The sequence below is a fragment of the Excalfactoria chinensis genome, chromosome 4, assembly GCF_039878825.1.
Source record: "Excalfactoria chinensis isolate bCotChi1 chromosome 4, bCotChi1.hap2, whole genome shotgun sequence".
Taxonomy (NCBI): domain Eukaryota; kingdom Metazoa; phylum Chordata; class Aves; order Galliformes; family Phasianidae; genus Excalfactoria; species Excalfactoria chinensis.
Genome location: NC_092828.1, coordinates 83,741,612 through 83,762,493, shown reverse-complemented (window position 1 = coordinate 83,762,493; position 20,882 = coordinate 83,741,612). Strand labels below are relative to the sequence as shown.

Here is a 20,882-nt window from a genome sequence, read left to right as displayed (position 1 = left end):
GCAGCCAGCAAGGGGAGAACTTGCACAGCATGCTTAGAGGTGGCTCATCCTTGGTACATATGGGGATGCAGACACCAAGCTGCAGCCTACCACACTCCAAACCCTAGGTGTAACACAGGTATTGTTATTGCATCTAAGTGTGCTGCCATCACCGCTATGCTTGAAACAGCTACCTTTGTTACTGACATTGCAAGCTGCTGTCACGTTAGCTCGTGTTGGATGCCAACCATTTACAGTATGCGCCATCACAGCATGACTTCAGTTGGCAACACAGAGTCGGTCACATGCCAGCAGCCTACTGTCAGGGTGGGGGAGCATGTGGGAAGAAAGGGGAGAAGATTCTCTCCGAAAATGCTTTAATGATTTATTTTTAATATCCATCTTTAGAGCCTGGGGAATTGCAGTCCATATGCTTTTCCCTCCTGGCTCTAGTTGGCAAAGAAGCTGACGAATGTGGTCCTTCATACTCCTTCCATTTTGTGAGGAGCCAGAAAAGATGGCTATATTTAGCATGCTTCCAGGGCCAGCAGCAGTCTGTTGCTGGGTGGTGATTCCTTGGATGGAGGCTCATGTGCCACTCTGGGACAGGGTGGGAAATGCATACTCCTTAGAATCAGTACTCGTGCTGAAATAACAGCACCAGAACAAGCTCCTCCAATTACACTGCAATGGCTGCAGTGGTCTCAGCGGCTCAGCACACTGTTCCCTGTCAGGGTCAGGCTTTGAGGGCTTTGCCTTTCCCAATGCACACAGCCAGCTTGACTTTGTGCTGGAGCCACAGCTCCTCACTTCATCAAAACAGTGAGCACCTTTTAATGGTAAAAACACTCCTCTGAGGCTTTGGAGCCTGACTCGTGTTGTTTTTTCTCTCACTGTACTCCTATGGTGTCCCAGGTATGAAATGGAATTGTCCTTAGTTGACCCCAGCCCACCCTCCACGCAGCAGATTTGCTACGAGTTCCCCATTGCTTTCCCTGCTGTGGTGCAGTTGGTACTGAGAAGCGAATAACAGCATTTCCTTCGTCCTTCTGGCTGCTTTCACTGAGCTGAAATCAGTCTGGTAAAGCTCATTGCATTGCTGAGAAGCACTGGGAGCTATGGACATTGTGATGGAAATGTAGAGGAGGGGATTGCCTCTACCAGTATGGCTGTTCAGAAGTGCCCATTGCTTTAGGTGAGAGATTTTGAATGTTGTTTAGCTGGAGGTCTGAACTGAGGTCACCAGGACAGCAATCTCTTGTGTTGTTCTGCCGTAGGGTCTGTTCCTAACGTTTGTTGTCAGATGGAGAATCTGCAGCAGTGCAGGAAGGTAAAACCCATCTCACTGGTGGCTTCTGAGCAGTCACGGTGGAATGCAGCAATCATGCATCAGCATGAAACCAAAATGGTGACAGTGCTTCACACCAACTGGGCTGTGTGGTGTCACTGACTGAAACAGCAAAACCCTTTTCAAGTTGGGGTTGGCCTTATACAAATTGCTCACTAAAATGGCAGCTATTTTTCATTCCCTCCATTCTTGCAGGGTAGAAACAACCTCACACGTCCATTCCAAATTGGGTAGACGCATTAGCATTCTCCCAACCCAAGGCACTGTATGCCAGCTTTTAACCAGGAAGAATTAATGTGTAAGCCCTGGAAGGCTGTAGCCCAGGACAGAGCAGACGTGCTCTGAGCTTGGGTGCTGTAGAGATGCCACCTTCATCGTGAGCTCCTCGATGCATGTGGGTCAGTGAGGGGAAAGCCATGAGTGGAATCACAGAAACTGCTGGGCTTAGAAAACTGAATTCAAGATGCTGTGTGATGTCAGCTTGAAGCAGCGTGCTTGTCTTTGCTGTTCCACCTGTCTGCAAGCGAGGTGAGCAGGATTGGTCAGGGAAGCAGGAAGGACTACCCAAACCAGCTGAATCCCAAAGGAGTCCTCCTTCTCCTTCCAGTTTAATGCGCTTCTTTGCCTCGAAGCAGTGCTGGCTGTCTGGGCACCAGCGAGCTGTGTGGTGCCATTTTACCCTCACTTGAAGAGATGTCTGGTGATGAAGATTCATGTCCTCAGGGCCTGTGAGCAATTAACTCGCTGCTGGGGATCTGGTGCTGTCGGGTTGCAGAGAAGCCAAAAACAATAGCATGAAAAAGCCTCTTCTTTTGCAGTTTGGTTGTCGGAAGCCACTCAGCACCTCCTCTAGCAGCAAAGCAGAGTCTCACTGAGCAGATGCAGGCTTCTGAACCTTGGGAGGGTTTAGCCCATCACTTCTTGCACTTAATTATTTGCCTTTCGAACCTAACAGCGGACAGCCAGGAGTTGTATTTAACTGCCTGATCCCCAAGGAGCAGATACAGGAGCTCGTCTCTTGCGATGCTCTATCACACAGCCTCTCCCATACTCTGCAGCCGCCTTCTCCTGCAGCAGCTGCCACTGCTGTTGTGCCGAGGTGGTTCAAAGGCAGCTCGTCCAGCGGTGCACGGCATTGGCTTTGTGCAGTGTTACTCAGCCCTGTGCAGTGACTCCACCTGTGCTGGAAGAGGCAGGTCTTAAAAATCCCCAGGCGAGCATCCTCAGTTTGGATGAGGGCCATCCCAGAGGGGCTGTGCCCTGCCTGGTGCTTTGTGCCCTTGTGGATCTGGTTATGGGGCTGCTGCTCTGCTGCAAGGTCCTGCCAGCAGGCAGGAACATGGGGTTACCTCGTTTGCCCTTTTGTTGTTTGCTGGGTGTCCTTTTTTTTGTTGTTGTTTTGAAAGCTCACTTAATTATATTGAGGCTGAGAACTCAGGGTCCATCCCTTGGAGAGAATGCCTGGGACAAGGGCTGGGTAATGGATGATCCTGTTCCTTTGCTGCCTGCAGTAACAATTATTAGTTATCCATCATGTAGCAGTTCTGTGCCCTTCAGTTCTGGCCCTGTCTTGCGGGGCTCGGAGTAGCTACAGAAGAATTACCACCACCAAAAATAAAAGCTGAAAAACCAACTTTTTTGCATAGAAGTTATTCGTGAAGCTTCTGCATAGGTTGCACGAGATGTCTCTTGTATTCTGTACATCTTTTTAGAAGATGAAATACATACAGGATTAAACCCAAAACACAGCAACCTAAGCATTAATTATTCTTCAATATATTGCTGTTTTTCTGCTCGATCGACTATTTGCATTTATCTTCATTTGCCTGCAAATGCTGTTTATGCAAAGCACAATTTTCATACGGTTTTGAAAGTGCTGGTTTCAGGTGGTCTGTAACATGAGCAGACCTCTGCTTTTTGGGAGCCCCCGGCTTCATTGGTAGTTCTGTTTGTTTAGGGGAAGGAAAGAAAGAAGTCAGTGATGCAAAGTATCGTGGCTTTTAATGAATGGAAGCATGAAGGGGGAACTGTTTGAACTCTTGCTCTTGCTGCTCTCAGTTCTCAGCATCTCAGCCTACGTGTGTGCTGAAGATCAGAGGTATTTCTTACAGAGATGTCTTGCAGTTGGGGTAGCGGTAGAGATGGTTCTGTTTCTCTGCCTGGTTGTTAGGGCCAATTAAGTGGTCTGGTGTTGGGAGGGAGAGGAAAAACAACCCACACAGGAAAAGGGGAGATTTTTGATGTTGCTTTTGGAACTGTTGTTGCTAACTCCTGGAAACAGCGATCTTTATTAGGGTTTATCTTTCTTTTTTTTTCAATCATGTTGATTATTGTAAGGAAGCTTCACTTTTGGATTCACTTTGGCAATGCTCAGTTAGCGTTACAGCAGCAGGAGTCGTGTTGTTCTTCACATGAGCATTGTACTGCTAAAGGAAAAGCATGAAAGTAGTGCAGTAGCCACCGAAATGCCTCCTCCTGATTGTGTCGTTACAGTAACCCAAACAACCCGTCATTACATTTCTCTGGCTGCTACGAGCATTGCATTCACTGAGATGCTGTTCCCTTATGTTTTTCAGGGCCGGTGTACCCGAGAGAACTGCAAATATCTCCACCCTCCCCCGCACTTAAAAACACAACTTGAAATAAATGGACGCAACAACCTGATCCAGCAAAAGACAGCCGCAGCCATGTTTGCTCAGCAAATGCAGTTCATGCTACCAGGCACGCAGCTACAGCCAATCGTAAGTCACTGCGGCGAGCTGGGTTTCACACTCATCCTCATTTCTTTCCTGTTTACTCGTGGAGCTGTGGCTCTCCTTCCCTCTGATAACTGAGTACCACGAGTTCAAGGCTTCAGGTGGAAGCATCTTAGCTCCAGGTGGAGTCAGAGCATTTAGTTCATGTACATCACTAAAACTGAGAGGCTTGATTCCAACGCATCCTGTTTTGAATGGCTGTTTTACACTGGACTAAGACTGTTGGAGATCTTTGCCTGTGGCAAATTGCGTTGGTGGGCTGACACTGGGAAAGATGGATTCCACACAGGCGTTTGTGTCGGAGGGACCGATTTCACTCTAGCTGTCCCAGCAGAGAGCTGTGTTAATGCCACGGCCCTGTCACTCTTGGCAATATTGTTTTATTCTAACAGCAAGAAAGACTTATTTCGCTTCCGGATGAAGGGAAGCCTGTGGGAAATAGCTGTATGCAGAGCGGATGGTTTGGAGATGCTTTTGCTGCCAGTCCCCACTGTGGACTATTGGTTAAAGCAGGTTTCCAGGCTGGAGAACCCTGTTGTGTCAGGGGGAGGATGGCTTGCATCTGCTGGGAGGGGGACTGCTGAGTTTTGGCCTGTCAGTATATCTTAAGAAAACACCACTGGTTTTGATTTAGCTCTTCATCACTGACATAAATAAAATGTAGGTTTTTAACTGTGAGCCTAATTAGGAATTTTCCATTTCAAGTCATGGGTGAATGTCTTTCCTGGGGCGATGTGTGCTTGATGTGCCGTTGTTGAGCAAGGCTCCTTGGGCTGTGCCATGCAGGAGGTCTGACTAGATCCTGAGACACACTCTTCTAGCCTGCAATCTGTGAAGCAGTGCTTGGCCTCTTGGTGTCCCACCTACAGTGCCTGGCCTCTCTGCCCCAAACGGGGGCAATGCTGATAATTCTTCCCATTTCAAAGATGGGGAAGTGAGGCAGAAGAGAAAATGAGCTGCTTGTTGGTTGCTCTGGGTCCCAAATCTGCAGCAATCTTTGCACCTCTTCTAGTAGAGCTTGCTTTTCACTCAAGTACGTGCGCATAGGAAGGAAGTCCTGGATTCCCACAAAATGGTAGCACTGGTTTCCTTGCCCTGCATGGAAAGCAAACCTTTCCTGTTTGGGGTTTTCCTCTGTGGGGAATTCACAGTGGTTCTTTGGCTGGCTATTCAAAATACCTTTGGGATTTCCTCTTTGGAAAGTTCCCATCTTCCCACTTTGCAATCTTGCAGATCCAGTTCTCTTCTACTACAGTTTCACTACTGCCTTTTAAATTGCCTCTGAGACCGAATCTGTTGGTTTGTCTGGTTACTGCTCTCATTTCAGAGGTAACCTTATCTGATGAGAAGGGCCCCAAGTTTCTAAATTGTGCCATGAGGGAGAGATGCGCAAAGAAGAGAAATAAGAATTGGTTCTGTGATGACTGTTTGCTTCCTGCTTTCCCAGAGCTCAGAGTAAATGAGCTCTTGTTCCTCCTGCCTGACTTGCTCCACACCAATTTCAGGACAGACAAGAGATGGCTCTTTCACCTGCTTTTGATTTCCCAAAGATGCTGCCAGTGGAAGCAGTCTGAGGGTGTTTTTTCTCTCTGAATGGGAAGGGTGGTGCCTCCTCTGAGCTCCACGTGAAATTGTTCAGAGCAGAAAGCATTATCTCAGATGCAGCAGTGGAACAGATTCCATATGATCAGAAAGCTGATCAACGGTATGCCTGCTTAATTGGGATACTTGCCAGAGATGAGATTTGGAGCAGCATGTTTAATAGCTCCAAACAGTAGCTGAATGCCCAGACTGTAATTTAAAGTGCATTTTCACCTTAAAAAAAAAAGAACATGTAAAATGGTGCTTAATGTAGCAGCTTTTCGTCATGCTTCCTGAAATGGCATTGGATGTGTCTGTTTATGAGCATACATCTTAACTTGCACCAATGCTGACATCCAGCAAGAGCTAATCTCCCTGCAGAACTAATAGCCAGGACCCTGATAATGCCAGTTTAATGAAGGCTTGCTCTGAGAAGAATTGTCCCAGGTGTGCTTCCTGCTGCTTGCAGAAACCTACCAGGTGTGAATTAATGGTTGCTAGCATGAAGCTGTATCGCTGAAGTCTCAGGTTTGCTCTGTGATGTTGCTGTTAACCGTCCATGCAAAGCTGAGAATCACGCACATGTTTGATGCCCATCATGCAGTTTTAAACAGAAGGCTTCATACAGCACTTCAAAACAAGTCAGGCAAGGATGCAGAGCAGTGTTTGCTCTGTATCTGTCTTAAGGGAACCTTGAGGAGATTGCGTAGGTACCGAGGAGGAGAGCTCTGTAGTAAAACGTCAACTTTCAAAAGGCTGTATTCACTTTAGCTGCTGGCTTGGCCTGGGCTGTGTTGGAAGCTTTCCAGGCTGGTTTTCCTCTGTCTCTGTTGAAGATGAAGTTTGCCTGAAGGTGGATAGAGCTGGGCTCTGGCATCAGTATGGAAAACCACTCAAGACAATGCTGAGTTTTGTTTCCTTAGACACAGTCACTTTGAGTTGTTTGTGTTCCAAAGCAAAGCCACCCAAAAAGCGATGCACCCTGAGCTTGATTCCCCACCCTTTCCATTGTGCTTTTCCCCTTTGCAGCAATACAAGGCTGGCTCTTGGTGCTGGTCATGGAGCTGCCTGGGCACTGACTGCTGTGCTCTTTGCTTTCAAGCTCTTCATCTTTTCTTTCCTGTCAAGCACTTTGTAGGCTTTGCTCAGTCACCTGTGCTCCCAAATATAACCAGGCCAGCACTTTGTCCAGCCCGCATTTCCCTCCTGGTGCTGCAGGTGCCTACTGCTGCCCCATGGTGCTGAGGAAGGAGATAAAGCACAGTGACATGCTTGTAATAAGTGGAGGAGACTGGAGCTGGTATTTGGGGTGCTTGCTTGTTCCACGCAGCAAAAATCTGATCCTCTGGATCCATAGTCAAATGCACATTAGGAATGGGTAAACACGGGCATTTTTTGCCCACCTGGGAGCCAGTATCCTTCAGCAATCACTGCTGTGGGGTGTTCACACCACACTTCTGTGCAACAGCAGCCCAAAAGAGAGATGAGTTTTGAGCCAGGAGTGTCTTGGTGGTCTGTCAGGGGAAACAAGCAGTGGTGCTAACAGGTAGCTGGGCTTTGGCCAGTCAGGTTCATTGCAGCACACTCAGCCTTCATGCTAAGGGGATTGTCTTGCAGCAAGTCTCGTGCAGTTGCATTGCATAGGAACACAAGCTTTTGCTTTTTCTGAACAGTACCACTTGTGATTGATACCGATCAGTCTGCAGCCTTGTCAGTACAAGATCTTTATCTTCTATATTTCTATCACTAGTCTGTAATAAAAGCTACTGCTGTATTTTATGTCTTTCCTTGTGTAGCTTCTTAGCAGCTCCTGACCTCCAGGCCAGCAGCACCTCTGTATCCACACCGTGTCTCTCAATTGCAGGCTTTCTCTTTTTAGGGTCTGAGGTAACGCAGCCTCAACGCTTCCTGCCTGAGGCAGCACTTGGGCTGTGCTCAACAAAACACAGCCTCTCGCCCGCCTTCCTCTGCACACCCACTCTGTGTTTCTGCTGCAGCTTCAGCGTGATTTCTGTTAGGCAAATTGAATGCAACTTCTGGTTTGTTAACAAAATCAGGTGTTCCAGGTAACGTGTCCCGGTGGTGACAGACGGCTCTGGCTTGGACAGTCCCTTCTCTGTGCTCACACCATCACCAACCACCTGTGTGCTCCGGGAAATGCTCACATCTGATCAATGTCAGCTGCAGACAGAGCTGCCCAAGTCCTTGGCAGGCATTCCTCCTTGAGATACAAAAAGCCATTTGGGCTTCTTACATTCTTGCAAGCATTTTAATAATCAGTAAACCAGTCTTGTGAGCTGCTGCTGGTCTGAGCCCCTCTGTGCTGTGAGCCATTTCCCTCTGCTCAGAAGTTAGTGGTAGCGTTTGCATATGTTAAGATTATTAAAAAACAGTCTGTGAGGAAACCTGTCCCTGCACTTGCTGAATATACAAGATCTCTAAGGGGTGCAAGGAGTGAAAGTGATGTTTTCCATTAGGTTGTTTTGCCCCAGAGCATACCAGTCCTTGCTGCAGATAGCAGGTTCCTAAGTCTGACATGCTTGAAGTTTCCAGGGAAAAGTATCATCTAGGTTTCCAGAGACTGACCTGGTAGAGCTGATCCCTAATTCTGCTGCAGCTGGCTCCTGTGCTCCTAGGGGCTTCCCTGTGTCCTCACAGGTCCCCTGTGCCAGCCCAGGGACCTGCAGTTTGCACGCCTGCCTGCTCTGAAGGTGATCATCTGTGCTCCCAGTGGTGAAAAGCAGCCTATTACACGGGTCTCTTTGAACCTTCTTAATATTGTTCAAGTTGGCTTCTGCCTGTATCGTAGCAATGCAGTTCAGACCTCGCAGTGCTCCAGCAGCATGCAGCCTTGTGGTGGCTGTGCTGGTGGTACCTGGCAGCTCGTGGAGCCTGGTGCTGTCCCAGCGCACCATCCTCCTCCATTGCCCATGTGTTTGTGGCTGTCTGTCCCAGTCCCTTTACTGCTCCAAGGTGATCTGCTCAGTTTTAACAGTATAAAATGAGAGTGGCAGTTGTTTGCAGCTTCTGATAATCCTTAAGGCAAGCCACACATTTTTGCTGTTCCAGCAGAAGCAGAGCTTTTGTCCTGATGTTCAAGAGCTTGGCCAGGGTGCTTCATTAGCAGTAACGACTTCAGTGATTTGGAATTGCATTGTTGGGTTTTGCATCAAAACTTGACCTTACCAGCCCTCAGTCCGGAGCCCATAGCATGTTTGCCTGCCTACTGATAAGAAGGCTTTCTTTATAGCGTGCAGTCAAAATATTGATCTCTCCAACAAATCTCCTGGCCAGATGCAATCAAGGGGTGGATGGGAGGCACTCAGAGAGTGCTGTTTGGAGTAGAAATTACAGTTGTGTTCTGGCTGCAAGGAAGAAACTTGCTTTTATTCCCTTGGGACAGGCCTGGCACGGGGGACCTGCACAGATGTAAGGGGAGGGAAGATTTGGCTGGCACTGTCTTTATTACTGGTACTGATGCATGAGCCAGACTGGATTTCCCAAACCAAGACAGACAGTCGGGGCTGGCAGTGAGCACAGCCCATCTTTTTCCCTCATCAGCCACAGTAAATACGGAGCTCCCCGATGCCAGCTTGCAAAGGAGTAGTTTTCAGTGCATTTGATATGCTTCAGACTTAAAAACCATGCTTCAAGGTTTAGCGCATTGAGTGTGGTCTGCTTGTTCTTTGGTTGTTCATCTGGTTGTTCATACAGCCATCCTCCATGTTGGAGCTATTGTGGGTGCCTAAAAGAAGTGCTGGCAACATGTGTCAGGCCCCAGCACAGCCCTGCAAGGACTGTCCAGGCTGAAAAAGCTGCTTAAAATAGAATTAATAGCTTGAACGATGACAGAAGTTCAGCAGATGTCACTGTAATTAGTAGTGCTCATACCAAAGAAAACAGTCTTAAAAGATGCTGCCTTCTTACTGACGTGTTCAGGGAGTCACGGTGTTTGAAGATCCTTAAAGAGCTTTTCTAGCAGCAAAAGGTGTAATGTGTCTGTGAGCCACCGAGTACTGAAAGGGAGAACAAAGTGATTTAATAAAGGGCTGTGGACTGAAGGATCTCTGGGTTTAATAGTCAGAATCTTCTATCAGCTGAAGCAGGGTTTGGATCAGGCTCAAAAGAAGGAAAATTGGAAATCCCTCTTAGGGGATTATTTGGTTCACCGCATTTAAAGCACCAAAGTCCACTGATTCAGCAGGCTTTGTCTTGTCATTGTGGAGGAGAAAGTATATGCTGGAAGTGACCTGTCGTCCCCTTCCCCATCAGCTCAGGTGCTGTTACTATCCCTCTGACCCTAGGAAGAGAGCATCATTAAGCTGCAGATAGGTTAGGACAGCTTAGCTGATATTACTGTGGGCTGCTTTATTCCAGATCACAGCTAGCAAGGTGTTTCCTGGTATATCAGAGTACAGGGGTGAGGATGCTGTCAAGAAACAAACTATTCATGTGCAGTTTCTCATAGAAAGCCATGAAATTAGGAGTACAAAAATAAAAGCAAGGAAGGGGTGATGTGAGTGGCCAAAGAACTGCCTAAGGGCTCTTTGTAAGCACACTTACGTTTCTTGCTGAGCAGGGGCTCTAGCTGCTGAGGGCAGTGGCATGTGTGCCAGCAAATGTGAGCAAGCTTTAACTGTAACCCAGAGTTTCCAGCAGAGAAGGTGACAGAAGGAAAAATAAAAACGATTGCAAGTCACAGGTTACTGTCCCTGAGGGCTTGTCAAGCTGCTGTTACAGGAGAAGAACTGCTTCCTTGCAGGCTTTCACCATCTGGGTGGGAAGGGGGAAATTTTACATCACCTGGGTGCTTTAAAGTTTCACAGACTCTGATTGGGGACTGCTCATAGGTGTAAAATTCTGTCCCTGCTTAGGAGTTCAGTTTAGGAGTTTGCTGACGCAGGAGAATTGAAATTCTAATAGACTGTAGCTGCTAAAGAAGTTCAGGCAGGAGGAGCTGGTGGGCCCACCTGTGTTCTTCACCACTCTTCCTGCAGGGTCTGCCTAAGGCAATTCAGGTTTCAAAAGCAGTCCAGGTCCTCCCATTACTGTAGCTACAGCAAACCACTAAACCATATCTCGGTGTTCCTCATCCAGACGCCTCTTGAACACTGCCAGGGATGGCGACTCCACCACCTCCCTGAGCAGCCATTCCAGCGCCTGACCACTCCCTGAGAGAAAAAGTTCCTTCTTATGCCCAGTCTAAACCTCATCTGATACAGCTTGCGGCCATTTCCTCGGGTCCTGTTTGTTGCCTGGGAGAAGAGGCCAAGCCCCTCCTCATCACAACCTCCCTTCAGGAAGCTGTAGAGTGCAATGAAGTCTCCCCTGAGCTTCCTCTTCTCCAGGCTAAACAATCCCAGCTCCCTGAGCTGCTCCTCATAAGACTTGTGCTCCAGACCCCTCACCAGTTTCGTTGCCCTTTTCTGGGCACATTCCAGTGCCTCGATGTCTTTCTTGTAGTGAGGAGCCCAAAACTGAACACTGTACTCGAGATGTGGCATCACCAGAGCTGAGTTCAAAGGGATGATTACCTCTCGTCTCCTGCTGGCCACACTATTTCTTATACAGACCAGGATGCTGTTGGCCTTCTTGGCCACCTGGGCACACTGTCAGCTCATGTTCAGCCCAGCATCGACCAACATTCCCAGGTCCCTTTCCTCTTCACAGTCATCCAGCCACTCAGCCCCAAGCCTACAGTGCTGCATGGGGTTATTGTGGCCAGAGTGCAGGACCTGGCACTTGGCCTTGTTGAACCTCATTCCATTCACCTCAGCCCAGCAATCCAGCCTATCCAGATCCCTCTGAAGGGCCTCTCTACCCTCAGGCAGGTCAACACCACCTCCCAGCTTGGTGTCATCTGCAAACTTACTGAGGGCACATCAGTCCCCTCATCTAGGTCATCAGTGAAGGTATTAAACACTTGTAACAGGTCACCAGCAGGACTTAACTCCATTAACCACTACCTGCTGGGCACGGCCCTCTAGCCAGTTCCTTACCCAAAGGACGGTGTACCAGTCCAGCCATGGGCAGCTAGTTTCCCCAGGAGAATACTGTGAGAGACCATGTCAAAAGCTTTGCTGACGTCCATCAACTGCCTTTCCCTCATCTACCAGTCTGGTCACCCAGTGGTAGAAGGAGATGAGGTTGGTCAAGCACGACCTGCCTTTCATGAATCCATGCTGGCTGGGCCTGATCCCCTGGGTACCACACACCTGCCTTGTGATCTCACCCAAGATGGTTTGCTCCATAACTTTCCCTGGTACCGAGGTTAGGCTGACTGGCCTGTAGTTCCCCGGATCCTCCTTACAGCCCTTCTTGTAGATGGGAGTCACATCGGCAAACCTCCAATCCTCTGGGTCCTCTCCAGTGGTAGTAGCAAGGTGGTAGTAAATTCAGCCATGAAGCTTCTAGATCCTGAAGCTTTCATTTACCTTGAAATGTCTGTACAGCATTGCAGTGTAGACATACAAAAGCAGAGACATTTCTCTGGGAGTGAAAAGTCTGTTTAATTTGGACCTTTCCTTAATTGCTGGCGTGAAATCCTTAATTGTGTCATTAAACTATAAAGATCATCAATACACTTTGATCTGACAAATAAAGATGCCTTATGTTCAGGATGAGTCATGAATTTGTGAGTCAGGAGAAACGAATGGATCGCAAGTAAATGGCAATAAATGAATAGATTGAAGAGCAGGGCGTTTTAATGTTGCTTATCGATTTGCTTAAAAGGATTGAAGTGCTGTGAGACTTCGACTGGGTAATCCAAGACAGAGCTCTTTAACTAATATTGTGTTTCTCCTTTTTCTGTGCACAGACAACATTTCCTGTGACTCCATCGCTTGCAACGAGCCCCACAATGGCTTTTAGTCCCTACCTGAGTCACGTTTCTCCTGGGATGGGCTTGGTTCCTGCAGAGCTTTTACCAAATACTCCTGTCCTGGTTTCTGGAAATCCAACTGTTACGGTACCAGGAAGCTCTGCTGGGCAGAAACTGATGCGTACGGATAAACTGGAGGTATTTGGATGTCTGTTTTCATACTGCTAAGGGGAACGATCAAGGTGTGTTGGTTCAGCTGTTGCACTCTGCCACGATGACCTGATGCAGTGCAGTGCAAAGTTGTACTCGCTGTTCTCCAGTCACAGGGCTGCTGCTCTCTGCTGGAGGAGAGTCGTGGGGACCGATCCCAAATCCTTAGAAACTGCTGAAAATAAAACATAAATGAAAGCAAGAAGATATTTTGCCCTTTCACTAGGTTGAGTGGGAGATGTTTTGGGATGAGAGCAGGAGGCTGGAAGGAACAGGCATTTCTCTTGTCTTGAGATAAGCTTGGTAAGTTCTTACAGAAAGCTGCAAGCCTTGCGCTGTTGGGGCTGCTGAGTTTGGGGCATTGGAAAGGCATTTCCCCACCAGGATCACGGTGGCACTTGGCTGTGCGTGCTGGGACCTAGCATTGGAGGAACTGTAAATGTCTTTCAGACCGTTAGTAGAAGCTCTGCAGGAAATAAGGGCTGAGGACTTGAATTCAGAGGCTCCTGCAGGTGTAAATTATAACGTTGCAAGACAGTGGAAAAGGGTATAATTTGAGAACAGATTGTTTTGTGTTACGTGCTTCATATTGCTTTGCCGATTGCTTCCGTTCTCACGTGACGTCTCACCTTCCCCTGCACGCAGTCTTACAGAGTACTGCTATGTGATTTACACCAGTGGCTATGAGCGTGACAGTTTTGCTTAGTTCCTTCATACCTTCAGACAAGGAAGCCTTGAAGCTCCATTTTGTGAGACTTTTTTCTCTGCCTTTGATGCTCCAGTGCTTGTAACGTATGAGGAGCTGCAAGGTCTTTTGAAAGCCAGCAGTTTGGGCAGAGCCTTAGAATGCACTGCGGGGTAATGAAATGCACTGTCATGTAACCCCAAGGTCAGGAGTTTATCATGGAGGGCAGTGAGACTATCTGCATGAAAGAGGCTCCTCACATTTAAGAGTAAGTACCTGTGTGAATACTGCAGCTTACAACATTGAGAATTGAAAGTCCCAGGCAAGAGCGTGCTTCATAAAAGATGCATAATCCACCTGAGACGCAAATGGCAAAGTTATTAAAATCTGAGCTTTATAGACAGGGGAGGAATACTGAGATCTTTGCGTTTTGGCTTACCAGATTTGGCACTCGGGTCACTTTCACACAATTCCTGTGCTTTACTTGCATTTGGTAGTTGGCCTTAGTAACACTGGGTTTCCCTCATACGCTGAGCCAGCTGTGACTGCATAAGCGGTGCCCAAGTTAAGCATGGATTTAGAACGTGCACGTTGCTTAACGTAGTCACCCAAACTCATATACTGTGTTGAAAATACTGACCGAAGAGTAGAGCGATGTCTTACTCAACAATGTGACTTTCTTTTAAGGTTTGTCGAGAGTTTCAGCGTGGAAATTGCACACGTGGTGAGAACGATTGCCGCTATGCTCACCCTATAGACATCGCGATGATAGACACAAATGAAAATACTGTTACAGTTTGCATGGATTACATCAAAGGTCGATGCTCAAGGGAGAAATGCAAGTACTTTCATCCCCCTGCACACCTGCAAGCCAAAATCAAGGCAGCTCAACATCAGGTGAACCAGACAGCTGCAGCTGCAATGGTAAGTAGGGCTCTTATCAAGCTGTATTTCAATTGCTAGGAGATTTCATTTGTGTCATTTGTGGAGAAGTAGATGATTTTGTAAATGGCTGATTAGAGAGCTGAGAGCATGTGCAGCGTGAATCCCACCTCTCCATCCTTTGTATGCATGGGCTGTAGCATGAAGCACTGAGCGATGCGGTGCAGCTCAGCAGTAAGGGACGCAATGGCAAACCTTGTTACTTTCCGACACAACATCATGAGGTGACACGCATCATGAAAGCGAGCTCAGCAGCACATGAAACAAACACCTTCCTAGCTAAGTCGCAGGTGTCAGTTTAGCTTCTTCAGCACACGATGAGAAGAAAGAATGCACATCTCATAATATATCCTTTACAGGGAAAACCTGGCTCCTTGAAGTCAGTAGCGGAATTTCCACTTACTTCAAAGCAAACAAGACGTCAGTTGTTCCAGTCTAGCAAACAGGGAAGGCTCATGCCTTGTTACCTTTGTCAAGGCCTAGTGAAATCACAAGTCTCCAGTCAAGGATGGCTTCTGACCTTTCTGAGTCTCTGGTAGGGATGGTCTCACTTGCACTTGAATTTGAAATGCAACTTCTAATACCTAGAATTATGAAAACAACTCAAGGAAAACTAAGCAGAATGGATCAGATGCCCAGATGGAGTAAATGTTTGTCGTTTTGTTGACTGCGCTTTAATGGCATCTACGTATTCTAGTTGGAAATTTGCATCTGACATTGTGTTACAAAAATCTAATTGTAGTGTTAAAATAGTCCAGAGTGGGGATAATATTGTCATGATAAATGTTTCTTGTACCCTTGTGCCAAAGATGATCAACAGCATCCTGGGCTGCATTAGGAAGAGCGGTGTCAGCAAACCAAGGGAGGTGGATCCTTCTCTTCTGAGTTCTGCTGAGGCCACAGCTGGAGTGCTGTGTCACTGCTGGGCTCCTCGGTGCCAGACAGACGTAGATGTACTGGAGTGAGTCCAGCAAAGGGCTGTTTAGATGATGAAGAGCTCAGAGCATCTGACATACAGTGAAATTGAGGCTGAAGGAGCTGGGGCTGTTCAGCCTGAGGAAGAAGAGAACCAGAGGGATTGTGCCCATATGTAAGATGTATGAGTTCCTGATGGGGAAGTAAAGAAGACAGAGGCAGACAGTGAAAGGACAAGATGCAATGGGCACGAAAAGTGCAAGAAAAAAAAAAGCCTTGAACTGTGAGGGTTTCAGTAACCAGAATAGATCGCTCTGCCCTTGAAAATACTCAGAACCTGTCTGGATGCAGTACTGAGTGAGGCATTGTGGCCGACCCTGCTTTGAGCTGGTGGTTGGACCTGCCAACCCCTTCTGTTCTGTGATTACTTGGATAACTAATCTTAAAAAGGGCTGTGCCCCCTGTGCGATTCAGAAGTAAGGCTACTAAAAGTTTTCTAAGTAAGACAGTAAATGAGGTTGGGTTTCATTCATGGCAAAACATACAAAAAAAGGGGAAGGATTACAGAAATGAAACAACTGCCTTCCTGGCAACATCAATATTACCTGGAACATAATTTGAAGAACCAATTGATGCTGCAGTATTTCTCTGTCCTGCGTGGTTTATGTGCTGTATTTCTTACCGTTTCTATTATGTTAAAACAACAGCCAAGGTCTGTTGAAAAAGGACTTTCTGAAATGAAACCCTCGTGCTTTTTGCAATTGACACTTTGCTTTTTCACTAATTATCCAGGACACTGCTACTTAACCAAAGCCAAGGCATGTTTTATTCATGCTGCTGGCTTCTCTTAAGAACGTAATTAACCTTATTTGTATGCTGTTAACTAGAACCTTTAAAATATTTATTGATGGCTTGTTGCATCACCCCTGCCACCAAAACAGCTTACATTATTCATTGACTTTTCAAGGTTTGATGCACTTACTGTACCTGTTGAGGAATAAGGTCTCATTCAAGGGAAAACTGGTGCAGAGCTGCAGGGTTGGGGCTGGTGCCCAGTGCCCATCTGCCTGCAGCTAATCCCTGTGCTGCAGTGACAGTGCTCCAGTGCACACACTACTGATACTCCTTTAAAGTGTACTGAGGCTAAGGAGCTGACTAGGCCAGGTAGCCACCTAGGCACCCCATGTTGTGCATGCCTCGTCTTTTGAATATATTGTGTAATGCATTCATTTTTATTATTTTTTCTCTCTTCATCTCCCCAAAACACTTCTCTCTTGACACACCTCTGCTTGCTGTGCTTGACCCCCCCCCTCCCTGGCCCATTGCCATCATGTGCTCACTGCCTGCTAATTAAGACTCAGCCAGCTGTCAGATCACTGAAGCGACCGCTGGAGGCAACCTTTGACCTGGTACTTGGATCTCTCCCCTTCTTGCTTTGCACGTAACCATCTGCATGAAAGCCTTCCTCGCTTGTCTGTCGTGTTAGTGCCTGAGAGACTGCCCATCCCACCAGAAATGTTGGCGTCCCTTCAGACATACCGTCCTGTATCCTCATGCCACGCATTAACCCACTGAGCTTTTCCTCTTTGTTTTGGAGGTGCTCGGTATTTCTGGGAGCTTCTCTGTTGCAGCCTGGGGCTTTCAGGTGGTTTTCCAACTGCAGCAGCAGTCCGCTTCCTTGTGATACAGGAGGGCAGAACCCTAACCCTAACCCTAATTCCCTCCCGTTCACCTCCATGGGAGGGATTGAGTTCATCCTGACAATATCTCATGTCCCTCAGCGGTAGGGAGAAAGGGAGCAGTGGGCACAGAGGGTTGTTGCTCCCCATTCCCATTGTTGAGAAGCAAAAGTGTCAGTGGGATGAACACCCCTCCAGTGCCAGTGCATGTACGGTCAGGGCAGAGGCTGCTTTTCCCAGAATGAGGATGGTTCTTTGAGCTCTGTTTGGGGCAAATTTAAACAATAAAAAAAAGATAATAGCATTGAGTTTGGCCAGAAGCAAAACCCCTGTGGCAACTCGGCAAGGCTGGTGTTGTTTTCTGTTGTTTTTAAAGTAGTCCACAGGCTTTCCTGTTGGAGTTTTAGACTGCAGCATGAGAAAGTCTTGTTAGGGACCAGCTTCCACCGGCGGCTGGAATTACAGCCGGCCTGACACCGAATGACTGACACAACAGTGCCTGACACAATAGCCTGCCGTGCTCACTGCTGGTACAGCACAGCCCCAAAGCCCACAGGCAGTGACCCATGCAGTGCCTGGCTGCCCTCTGGAGTGCCACCCCCCCGAGGGGGCTCCGTCTGGCTGATGTTGGGAAAACTCTGTAGCTCTCCTGCCCTCCTGACCTTCTCAATGATCAAAATCTGATCAGATAAGTGACTTTTAATAGTCTTCCTGCCTTGGAACATCTAAATGCTTTCAGCCACATTGTTGGAATATGTCACCTCCTCTGAACCTTTTGTGGAGGCTGTGCTGGAGAGCAATTTATGGTACCAATAAGAGCATACATAGTCTTCAGAGGAAACTGCTCAGATTGACTCTTGCTTGCCAGGGAATGGGTGCAACCTCTGCCCTCTTTCAAAGCATAATGTGTGTTGTGACTTGGGCTGAAACATCGAGTCAGATACAAACCCCAGCCCCTCCTGGCTAAGTGCAGAGGAGTGTAAGTGTGATCTGCTCCCAGGAGATACTGATCAGAGGGGAACTTGGAGGAGCAATTAAATTGTTTGTTGCAAAGATTTAATCCAGTTCCTGCCTTGCAAAAAATAAGTTATTAACCTGCACGTGGGAAATCTTGACTTAGGCATGCATTGCATTTTTGTCTGTCATTCATGGCAAAGGATTTATTTCTATGCCATGCAGAGAAGTTACTGAAATCTTTATGTTCAGATACTCCAATACCAGCAGGAATGTCGCTTTCCCAGCCCAAATATGAGGGACTGCCTGGCATTTTTTTAGTGGGAATTGCTCACTGGGATCAGTGTGGGCTATCACATGGGGACTAAGCAGGAGAAATTAACCCTTCCACTGGAACACATGGTATGATTCTGTTGCAAGGGTTACTCACCCCTGCGAGCCCAGACAGAAATCAGACAAGTCTACTGTCCACTCTCAAAGGTTACTGCTACTTCTGTCACAAATGAAGTTTGTCCAGAGGGAAAAGGCAAGCGACAGGATGAGGTAAAGTCATGAAGTTCAGTACTGCACTGATCTAGCTCCTGTCCCGCAGGAGGAACGCGCTGCTACAGAACTCAGCAAGGCCAAAAAGTGTTGAGAAGCCTCCTATTGCCTTTTGTAGGTGCTACAGGACACACCTGGGGAATTCCTTTGGAACCAGGGCATGGCAGAAATGTATTCCCACGAGCTGTTAGGATTCCTGCACGATGGTCCTGAGACCATTAAATAAATGCTGTCCCATTTCACATGCAACACAGGCAGTGCCTAGATTCGGTTCGAATTTCTCTTTGCATCCAAACAGCATTGCTTTGTGATGTATTTCATCCATAGGGACTGCCACATTTTGCTTGGAAGCCAAAAGTAATTGCTAACCCCAAGCGCTCTGGCTTTGTAGCAAATCTGGGGAATGTGCCAAACTGCAGAGCCATCACTCGCCCATCCTCAGCAATCACAGTGCTGGCCAAGCCAAGGATTAGGTAGGCTAGATATCAAGGATATGATAGTTTGGCAGCTGGGGTTTGTCTGCAGGGCGTGCTGCAGTACGGATGCTGCCCCAGCACCAAGAATAGGAGCAGGTGACCAGAAGGCTGTGTCCGAACAGAACTGGACCGAGACGGGCACTGCCTCCTGTTCCACAGAGCTGGCACCACAGACACTGCAGTGTGCTTGCTTCTTGTGATGACTGTGGAAGTGTTTCGTATACTGGGGCTTCTCCAACCCAGCTGATGTGTTTGCATTTCCCAGAGGTGCTGTTCAGGCAGTAGAAATGGGACTGCCATTTTCTCCCATGCCTCTGAGGGGCTTTAAAGGTAGGAGGAAGGGTGATGTTAGAGATTAGGAGGTTGGACTGTGTAGCTTTGACATCCTTTGGGCCTGCTGGTGTTTGTATGCTCCCTCTGACTGCAGCAGTAAGCTCAGGAGTTGTCCCTTGTGTACAGAGCCAGGACATCACAGTGAAGTCTCAAAGCCTTCATCTGTTCTGCTTTTGGCATCGCCATTATGGGACTTTCTGGGGAAGTGACAGCCTTTGGCTGAGAAGCAAGGAGTCAAAAGTCCATTCCATGCTTGGCACAGTTGCTTTGCTATAATTAGCAATTTTTATTTTTTTCTGAGGCGGATTTTGGAAGCATCTGAAAAAAAGTGTGTTTTGCAGTCAGGCACAGTAAGGAGCGTGAATTGAAGCAGCAGGTTAGTTACTGTAGAGCTGTAAAACACCTCTGATGTGAGTGCAGCTACTCCAGTCTCTACAAGCTACAAATCTGTTCTGCGCCGGAGGAACATTTATGGAACTATCATTAAATAGACAAGATGTGGGTACAGATTTAGCATAGATACCAGTGGAGGCTGCCCTAAAAATGGAAACATCTTCACCTAAAAGGCCTCATCCTAAAATGAAGATCTTAAACTAGAGATTTTGGTGTCTGAGAATGCTGGCTCGTGTTTGACTGCTGTCTCTTGGTACAAGCCAGAAGAGATCTGGAAAGATACCATGAAGTCCTAATGCTGGCACTGGCTGTCTGCTAACGTTAGCAGAGGATGTGTGTGTGTCTGAGGGCAGTTTTGCAAATGCAATTTCTTCCTCTAGTTTTTGTGGTTCTTTTTATAATGTTAAAGCCATCCAGAAGCCACTGTGTGAATAGCAATAGGTTGGAGTGATATTTTGCCTGAAAGTGTCTTGCTTAACATTTCTCAGATGAGCAGTCTCCTATAGCAGATTAAATTTGAGGTGGAACCCATTTCTAAATGGTGACAAACTGTTGCAAGCTTTAGTTTGTATTCCGTTGTGTGTTGATTTTCATGACTCTTTAAATTCTCTTTTCTTGTGTCCTTTCTGACAAGCACTGTGTGTCTGTAGCCTTAATCCTTCATTAGCTAAGCCTCCTCCATTACCCATCCTTCACTGTCATTTATCCAAACAAACAAAAGTACTAACCCTGTTTTTCAGCCACTGCTTTGCTACATGATATAGAACACAACTAGGCAGAAATGACCTGATTCTGCATGACTTCCACGTGCGTAAAGCTCATTGACGTCAATGGGAGTGTTACGTGCTAAAGGACTGCAGGGCATAATTAAAAAGGACCCTTTTTCTATCACAATGTGGAAGAAAAAAAAAAGTGGTTTCTGCTTGGGTACAATGAAAAGCTGTAAATGATTAGACACATTCCTGTTTCTTAAGAACCTGACATACTACTTTGCTGTTGAGACATGCTTTGTAAATGATGGGTACCTTACTGAGAGAAGTTTCTGAGTCTGGTTAATGCTTTTTACGGAGTCTTGTCATGAAACAGGTTTGACGGGCTGGAAGAAGCCCTGTGGTGTGATAGAACAAAAAGAGAGGATTTGCCTGATAGCAGGACCCACCCAGATCTTGTTCGAACAGCAGATTTGTCAATGGCTTTTTCCACTGCTGATAATGGGCAAGTGGTATTTAACTGTTGGAGGCCTTCTAGCATTGCACTACTAGATATTG

The 20,882-nt window shown here is 47.1% G+C and overlaps 1 protein-coding gene across 7 annotated transcripts in view; it reads left to right on the top strand.

Annotated features, from left to right (window-relative positions):
* MBNL3 (muscleblind like splicing regulator 3) overlaps positions 1-20,882 on the top strand; it is an 81,410-nt gene that overhangs the window by 48,426 nt on the left and 12,102 nt on the right. For all 7 annotated transcript variants that reach the window (XR_011903508.1, XR_011903507.1, XR_011903509.1 and 4 more), the window contains 3 exons: positions 3,904-4,068; positions 12,482-12,682; positions 14,067-14,303. Coding sequence is in view for 4 of the 7 variants with exons in the window: in XM_072336228.1 (XP_072192329.1) it covers positions 3,904-4,068; positions 12,482-12,682; positions 14,067-14,303 (603 nt within the window). In the remaining 3 variants the exon portion in view is untranslated. The remainder of the gene's footprint in view (positions 1-3,903; positions 4,069-12,481; positions 12,683-14,066; positions 14,304-20,882) is intronic.